The sequence below is a fragment of the Pleuronectes platessa genome, chromosome 5 (genome assembly GCF_947347685.1).
Source record: "Pleuronectes platessa chromosome 5, fPlePla1.1, whole genome shotgun sequence".
Lineage (NCBI taxonomy): Eukaryota > Metazoa > Chordata > Actinopteri > Pleuronectiformes > Pleuronectidae > Pleuronectes > Pleuronectes platessa.
This window is the reverse complement of record NC_070630.1, coordinates 23879273-23888645: the sequence shown is the minus strand read 5'-3', so window position 1 is coordinate 23888645 and position 9373 is coordinate 23879273. Positions and strand designations below refer to the sequence as shown.

The window sequence follows — 9373 nt, the reverse complement described above, 5'->3', positions numbered from 1 at the left end:
GTATCTTAGCTTGCAGTTCACTCTTCCCACGGTGGCGGGTATGGCAAAGCCTGATGGGCATAATGTGTGTCAATAATGGAGGAAAAAAAGGCAACGGAAACCTGGAGACCAGAGAGAAAATCCTGAGGAAATGGTCCATTTGCAGCTGGTTGCAATTTTGAAAATAGCCCTAATGAAAAAAAAATGGAAGTATTTTGCCTGATGCAGCCCAGTCACTGATATAAAAAGTCATATTAAACCCAGAAAACATCCTGCGTCGCTGCAGCCCCCAGGTGACTTGCCCTGCTAGATTAAGATTAGTTATTTTGTGCACAGCGTTTTCTGCTCGGCCGTGTTTGTTTCTCCCTGATTAATGGCTGTAATTTGTAGAAGATCTCTAGTTCATCTGTAAAGCTTTGTGGAATCTGTTCGCTTTGTTGTTTATGACCTCAAATGTTCTCAAGCTATGGAAAAGCATTATTTGATGATACAGGGAGCAAGATATTAAAAGGGACCTATGTATTCATTGCTTTCGGGGCAGTGTTTGTGCTCCTATTGAAGTAATACTATGATAATAATTAAACTAGGCTGTAACTATATATTTTGCTCAGGCCCCACAAAGGTTTAAGAAAGCATGGCTCATTTCCGCTGTTGCTTTAAACCCAGGAAAGCGTCTTTGTTAACGAGTCACCACTTAGGTCATCTCCCAGTGAGACGAAGACCAAATTAAATTTCCTCACGAGCTGGTGTGGATTCAAATCTTTGCATTGTCATCTGTTTGTATTATTATTTTGTCTCTCCCTGCAGATAACACTGGAAATATATTCTCTGCCTCCCAGAATAATCCTTAACCAGCAGAGATAGTCCAAGAGAAAGGTTCCTTTGAGATAGGCTACTCAGGAAAATTTAAAAAGTTATTATTAATCCTGCTGCCCTGGACCAACCAACACACATACTTCACAAACGCACACACACATGTGCATGCCAGAAACACACGCCTGCAAACACCTAATAGACAAACTGAAAGAACTAAATCAGGATCCCCCCCCCCCCCCCCCCCCCCCTCTGTGAAACATTGGAAACAGTCACACATTCTGTTTGGCAAAACAACTTCTCCTGGGATTTGAAAATAATCCATTGCATATTTGAGAGAGCAGTGACAATATGAAATTTAAGAAGCAGTATAAAGACTATGATGAGATAAATACCAGGGTAAATGTGGTATAACTTCTGTTATTATATTAAAGTCCAACTCAGCCTATTTTCTCCCATTGAATATTTTAAGTTAAACTTTAGGGGCTGAAGATAAAGAATCAACACTCTCTAACGTTAACATTAAAAATAAAATATTGAACAAAGGATCCAAATAATAAAATAATTACGTATGACGTTTAAGTCAAAGTTGAATTTATTGAGTTCAGGGATGTGACTGCAGAACCTTTTTTGGGACGAACAAAACAGTAGATGCACACCTGCTGCACTTTTTTTCTGTATGACACATCAGAGATGATATAAGATAAGATAAGGTAAGATAAGATAAGGTAAGATTAACCTTTATTGATCCGCCTCAGAGGAACTAGGAAAAAGATATGGATATACTATAAAAATAGAAACAAGGCTGTTTTTCTAAATGCATTATTGTTTTGTAATTGTGCAATATCTTTGCCAGATATAAATGCTGCACACTTAATTGCATCCAATTAAGCAAGAACAAGTACTGTAGCATTTCCATCACCTACATGCGTGTGGCCCTCATTATGGCACATGTGCTGCTTCATGATAATTACAGCAGCATGCACTTCTCTACTGACTTTATAATGGCCTAACAACAACATTCATATAGCCTGTGATAGTTCGATTCATTGTGTATACATGGCAGCAGCAACACTTTCTTTATGGGCTTTTAATATCCCACATTGTTCTCTATCAAGGGACCTAATAATGGAGTCAGCCACAATAAAACACGGCGCTCAATGCTTTTGCAAACTACAGCGGCTATTGATCCCTCCTGAGCGAGAGTAGCTGGAGAGGGCTGGGACGCTCCGGAGCTGTGGAGGAGGGAGGAGGAGAGAGGGGAGGGCGCAGGACGAGAGAGGGAGGGATGGGGAGAGAGGAGAGAAAAGCGCCTGCATCCATCACTCTCGCTCTCCTCCCTGTGACGTCGCTCGGACTGGTCCCGGGCTGCGCTGCTCTCTCTCTGGTCCCGGCTCGGCACAAACCCACTGGAGTTGTTGCCTCCACCATCCTCCTCACAGGCTACGGTGCGCTGCGGTGCGCTGCGGGAACCCGGTGTCCTTCTGCTCCACGCTGCCTGCCTTGTCCCACATACATCAGCCAAGTGTGTGTGTGTGTGTGTGTTTTTGTTTTACCTGCACTCTCTGCCTGAGGAGACGGGAGAGAACCCGAGGCGCTGAGTGAGAAGAAGGAGAGGGTGGAGAAGGAGAAAGAGAGAGAGAGAGAAAGAAAGAGGAGAAGAAGAGAAGAGGTCGCCGTGCAGTCCCTTTCCTGGCCCCTGGCGCAATCTCCGCCGAGAAGATGCTGAGAATAGCCGGCGTGTTGGCTGTAGTGGCTCTGGGGTTGAGCGCCGCTCACACCAAAGGTACGTGGGTGAAGGGCAACTTGCTTTGTGTGGTGCGCATCGGCGTGTGCGCTACGGCTCAGCGATGCACGTTGGCTGTGTGTGTGTGTGTGTGTGTGTGTGTGTGGATGGAGAGACGTCCACCATACACACTGAGAACTGGACCATCTGATCTGATTTTAGCTGGACTGTATGTGTGTCTGTCTGTCTGTCTGTCTGTCTGTGTGTGTGTGTGTGTGTGTGTGTGTGTGTGTGTGTGTGTGTGTGTGTGTGTGTGTGTGTGTGTGTGTGTGTGTGTATGTGTGCGTTTGCTGATCACTCCTTAAGAAAATTATAATTCTCCAGTGCTCCTCTGGGACTCTGGCTCTTAATTACTACACAGCTCCTGCAGTAGCACTTGTGTGTATTTGTTTTACGCTCTCTGGCATCCACAGGCTACAGCAGTTCTTCCCGAGACTTGCGTTTCACGTGCTGCTCACTACAGATCTTGCTGTGACCTTATTATAGCCTAGTTGTTGTGGGAGGGGGCAGTTATCTCCTGTTGGACCTGCGATTTTGCATCCTCTTCTCGTTTATTGCAACACCACTAATATCCTTTGTCTGGAGCTAGACGTAGGAGGATCACATTGGGTGTTAATGGATAGTGGGTCTTAGCAGTTAAAGTCTGTCTGTGATTGTAGAAAGTGGAGCAGATATAACGTTTGAAATGGTTTGAAATTGAAAGTGGGCAACACGTAATCGTAACAGCGGTGTTTGTTGGTGCACGTGTGTCCCATAATTAACTCGCTGAGGATCTAAGGAGAACGCCCACTTAAAACACAATCCACACAACTCGCTGTCGGATGGATTCGCACCTTTGAAAGAATAAAGAAGATCAAAACAAATTTGCATCCACTGCTAAGGCTGTGAAAGTTCATACCTGGGGTTGCAATAAAAGTTAAGCTACTATTTTTTCCCCCAGAATAAAAGCTTTCACAAATCCACACAGTAATGAAGTCGCCTGAAAACAAGTGTAGTAGTTACATATATACATGAAAGCACGGGCTCTATTTATCAGTTTAGGCTCATTTAATGCACAGCTGCAATAAGCTCATTAAAGTTCCAAAGCATGTGAAGAATGATCCCCAATGCAACATACTGTCTTTGTGTGAAGATGACAGCCAGATGTCATGTGTGCCATACGGCTGGCAGCTTTGCTTCAGCACCTAGTTAATTTCAGGTCTAACAGTTCCATCCTCATGGCACCGGGACCTCTCAATTCTCCAAAGAGCCTGGTATGTGCTGTGGGTAAGTGGGTAAACGCTGCAGCAGGTCCTTGCTAATCGACTCCCTGCGGACCGGGGCTGGCTTTCACACAGCGATTTAACAAGGTGACACCTGTCAGTCGCGTCTGGCAGCCAAGACACACCACAAGTGGAATAAACCGCTCATCCTCCTTTGGCTCCTCGCACACGGTAGCTTCCCCGCTGGTCCGCTGGCTGCCTGCAGCTGGAGCCTCTGTGGCATGTGCAAGGACAACATATGCTGATGGGCCTGCTGCAGGCCGTGACCCGGACCCCAGGTCAAGCCTCTTCCTTAACTTTATAGGGTTTACCTGCGTGAACCGATGTGATGAGGATGGATGATGTGCTGTGCTCACGGACCAGTGTGCCTGTAACTCCCACAGAGACTATTTGTTACCTGTCTGGGGATACTGCAGATTAACCTGTTCATATATTTTCATCTATCAATACGCTCACATTTTCAGCTAATACGGTAATAAAGAACTGAATAGTTGCATTGTAAGGGTTGATTTATTATTCTTTTTTGTGTCCAGAGCTCGGGTGTGCAGTAAACAAATTACTGCCAAGGCAATGGGGGTGGAAAAACCCAGCACACCATGGTTCTAATTGATTCCCCAGGGCTACTGTACAGTGCAGTGAAATCCAAGAGAAAATAAAAGTGTCGCCCGGATCTATCTGCTGCCACACTGACCCGCACTTTTCTCTTGTTGCCTCACACAGTTGGCAGGAAGCAGAACCCCTGGGAAGCATACACCCTCAATCATTTCCCATCTTTTACCTCTCCATCTGTTTCTCTGTGTCTTCCCGTTTTTTTAAATGACAGCTGAAGTGGTGCGTTCATGCCGTGTCTAGTGAAGGACCCGCCTCCGTGTAGCACACATAATACGCGAAGCTGTTTTCAGGAAAACTTTGAAGCACCGCTCACCCTGTCATTTTCTGTGGAGCCACCGTTTTATTCCAGGGGATGCGAGGACGTGCAACTTCCTTTATTCGCCAGGACCCTCGAGTCCTGTGTCCAGACGTATGTGAGTGTGTGTGTGTGTCTAAATGCGTGTGCATCGTCTTAGTTTGTGTATCAGTCAGTAATCGGAGCTAGCTCGAGGTCTGACATCTCTGTCAGTGTGTGTGTGTGGGTTCGCCGGTGCACACGCAGCCAGAGTGATAGAGTGCAGCCGACATGTTGACAGCCGCCAAGTATGCAAAAATGTGCCAGGAGGTGATGTCGTTTACAAAGGAATTATTGCATTCACAGATACAAGCTGTGGCTCAAACGATTTCCCCAGGACCGACTGTGAAGCCGCTCGACAGGGAGAATCTTCCGGCAGCAAAGCAGAAAGAGCTACAGAGTTTTTGCCAGTGCTGCCCTGGAGCCCTGCTTTTGTGTAATTCCAAGCAATATGAACTCTGAATTTAGATAGCTCATTACCAGCACTGTGCATTTTAATTCACCTACCCACTGCGTGTCTCGTTGTTGGTGGAACCTTTTTTTTGCAGCTTTATTATATCCGGATAAATATGCCGTACATTTATGTCCGTAAACAGGTCTTTGTAAGAGGCCTCTTGGTAACAGTCTCTAGACTGTGGCTTCACTCCCACTTGTGAAGTGGTGGGATTATATGACCTGGCTCTTATTACGTATGGTTTCCTATATATGGCTTCTTTACGTATGGCTGGGTGTGTAAGCCGGTGCTTTGAGTGTGCAGGATAAAGAAAGACAAGGCGATAGTCATTTGAGGATCCCATAAGGAAATAAAAAAGTAGAGAGGGGGGTTGACTGAAAAACAGAGGTAGATTTATAACCCCCCTTTTGGACGAGAGGAAGTGCATTATGCGAGCGCTCAATAAATCCTCAAATGATGCTGTGACTCTGGATGCGCCACAAATTCAGCCGAGCCTGCCGCGGTCAGGGGAGCCGGGGCTCGGCGACATGGAGGGGCGTTAGAGCTTTTTTTTCCTATCTTACAAGCGCTGTCCACTGTTTTCAAAGCTGCGCTGATCTCTGTACAGCCCTATGCCATTTGACAAGAAGGAGGGCTTAGTCACCACGGCTCTGATCCCGGCACGGATCTACCGACATCAGAGACCAAAGACAAAGGCAGGGTGGATACGTTTAAGCTATCGCCTTCAAACAAAGCGGAGAAAGAGGGCTCCTGTGATCCTGTGATTACTGACACTAGATCTGCAACAAGCCCGGTGACTCGATTATCACACAGCCCCTCGCAGCATACTGAACGAATGCTATTTTGTTTTAGGCTAATGAGAAATCAAGCCTTTCCTCTCTGTCTCAGTGTTAATTATCAGATCAGTGTGTAGTAGCGTTGAGTGGGTGTTTGTTGCCTGCACAGAAAGTCACAGCCGAAACTATTTTCAGATCTGAGTTCAGTAGTGCCGATCCAAGGTATTCCACCGTAGCCTTTGCACTAACGTTTTCCTCCAGCTGTTCTCTCTACACAGTATCCGACTGCTTTTGTTTTACCTCTCGTCTCGTCCAACACTATTGTCTTGTCGTGCGGAAGGAGGTAGGGAGTGTGGGGGGGGGCGGGGGGGGGGGTTGCAGCGGAGTCAGTGTGTGCGAGCTCGTAGTTCAGTTGCTGACTGAACTGGTTGCATCTTACAGGGAGTGTGGGTGTTTTCATCTCTCGCTTCCTTTTCTTCCTTTTGTTCCTCTTCTCTCTTCTCTCCTCTTCGTGCTCGGGGTGGTCACGGCTATTTGCAATTGAAAGAGTAAGAGAGCAATAGATAGAGAGATATTATTTAATCAGAGACTTGGCCAGAGTGGGTTTTTGTAGAATTAAGTTAGAATCTTTTGTTTTAGATAGAGCCTGTGTGGTCATAGCTTTTGCCACACGAGACGTTTGATCCTTTTTAAATGGAAGTAGCGTCCCCCTCCGTCCTTCTCTCAACGGGTCAAATATGTCTTTCTTCTTGCAACCAGAGAAAATTACGTTCATACTCAAAGGATCCCCTCAAGTCTTTATTAGAGCATGGAGACATTTCCTGGATTTCCGGGACTCCTACAGGAACCACTTGATTGAGAATAGGTGGGTTTTTTCTTTCTGTTTTTGTAAATTTTTAGGTTTCGGTTTTGTTTCTTTATTACTTCCCCTCTCCCTTTCCCCCCCTATTTTATTAGTATAAATATACTAATCTGTAACCCCATGGGTTAGCGGGTGGGAGAGGGCATTTCAATTTGTCCGTATGTTTCATGAATAATACCTCCCTGTGAATTATGCCAAAATCTGTACGCTTTGTAACCTTCACTTTTGTGAAGGAAAAAAGGTTGAAAATCAATACAAATATTTACAAAAAAACAACCACCACAAGTTAAAAAGGAAAAAGGAAATTTGTTTGGGGAAAGTTCAGAAAAGGGAAAAGAAAAGTCTGTTGAACTCCACCTTTCCACAGCTTTCTGAGATTTGTAATCATATCAGATGAAATGTTGAAATATCCACTTTAAAGTCTCCATATCTATATAAGCGTCATACATTAATAAAGATGTATTATCATATGTTCCTGGTCAAACCAGACCAGTGTCTGTGGAAGCAAAAACACAACTCAATGTATTTAAGTGGTTTAAGGGGCAATTTGTAGGATGAATTCGACTTTTAATTAGATGTTAGCAAGGGCAACTGGTTTAGACTCTTTCCTACTTGTGCAGAAAAAAAGTACTGCTACTAGCTAAAACTCAGATTTTTACATATAGTACAGGCATTAGTTTGAAACAAATTATATTGTATATGTTAGCCCACATTCGCCCCCATAAGCTTAGTCACAGGAGACTGGTCCAAATCTCAAACAAGGCATTAATGCCAATTGTGGCCTATGTTGATTTGAGCAAGCATAAGGTTTTATAAAGCCTACTTTTTCCAAACAGCAACAATTGTGATAACCACAAGAAGCGCTACTCAAAGCTTAAACTTAGTTTATCAAGCACACACGTTGAGGAGTCATAGGTTGGTGAAATGTGATGTTTTACTGCAGCTGTATAAAGTTACCTAACAAAAGCCATCATAAGCTACTGGTCAAACTGGGCTGAATATGGCTCTAGTTACAATTGCATTGAATTGAGTAATAGTGTATTGATTTTTATTTGAAAGGAGATACACTGCATGACCAAAAGCACGCAGACACCCAAACCCATGCTCCCATATGTTATTGCCGAGCATTTGATCCAAAAACCCTGGGGATTAATCTGCTGCTGCTGCAGAATAAAAGCCTCCATTCTTATGGCAAGATTTTTGAACCTGGCTGCAGGGATTTGCCTCCATTCAGCTACAAGAGCATTAGTGAGCTCGTCAGACATTAAGGCTCGCAGTTGCTGTTTGGTATTGAGGTCAAAGCACGGGCCTGGCTGCATTGTCTTTCCTTGTTTAAACAAAGCTGAAGGTACTCTGAAATATCACAGTCCATTTTCAATTTTCAATTTTGGGGGAATTGCCCAAACCATAAACAGACCCAGGCAAAACCCTGTAAGAGGACAGGGTTTTTCACAATGCTTCACTTCATGTGAAAGTCATAAGTAAACCGATACAAATTATAAGGATTAACAGAAATGTATTGGGGTGTCGTTACACATTTGTCTCTATTGCTACCTCCACAAAGGGGGTTGTTTTCACCTGTTTCCGTTTGTTTGTAGGTTAGTTGGTTGGTGTGGTTGTCAGCATCATGGCACAAAAACTGCTTTACACATTCCAATGACACTTTCTTCAGGGAATTCACGGATATGTCTTGCGATTTCCCACGGAAAAAAATTGACGTGTTTAAAGGACTGATTGTATGTGTGCCACTTGATTGTATGTTGGCCCTTGGCAGAGGTATGTGTCATTACAGTTTATTCTCTGCTGTTTATTTCAGTTGAAGAAATTAAATAAATAGTCAATGCTATTCCTTTCCAGGAATTATGTCGGCAAAGTGCCTTTGTGTCGCTGTGATATTACTGCATTGACACACTTAGTGCCCACTTCTTCAGGATGAGATACTTTAAGTGTACTATAACGTGCTAATTCCCTAAAGACAACACGCACATACACACACACACCAAGTCTTAACCCTCAAACAGCCCACTGAAAAATTGAGGACTGGCGAAAATGTCCTCACTCTGCAAGGTCTATGCTTAAAATAGTCCTCACAAAGATATAAGTACTGGAACACACCATGCACAGGCTCTCCAGGCTTTTCAAGGGACTCCTTGTGCCACCACTTGAGTGCTTCTCCCGTCCATTTGCTCCTGTTTTCCAATCACTTATAGTCTAGTCTCACCAGCCTGCTCTCTTCTATTTTTTCACTGCATGGCGGCACAGTGATGACACACATACACACGCACACACATGCACACGCACACACACAGACACACTCACACACACACACAGTGATGAGTAGCAAAGGGTTACACAGACAGACAGGGCCTGACCTGTCCCTCTCCGCCAGCTGGGTCTAGGTGACCTCAGAGGAAATGAACAGAGGGAAAAGATAGGGAGAATTAGAGGACGAGTGAGAGGAGAGTCAGAGCGAAAGTTGCAGATCTTTGTCTCGG

General features: G+C 44.5%; 1 protein-coding gene across 1 annotated transcript in view; it reads left to right on the top strand.

Moving 5' to 3' along the window:
• The first annotated feature begins 2212 nt into the window (after positions 1-2212).
• Positions 2213-9373, top strand: part of LOC128440812 (calsyntenin-2) — a 238423-nt gene continuing 231262 nt past the window's right edge. The window contains exon 1 of the mRNA XM_053423654.1: positions 2213-2578. Within this exon, the coding sequence (XP_053279629.1) occupies positions 2515-2578 (64 nt within the window). The 5' untranslated portion in view covers positions 2213-2514. The remainder of the gene's footprint in view (positions 2579-9373) is intronic.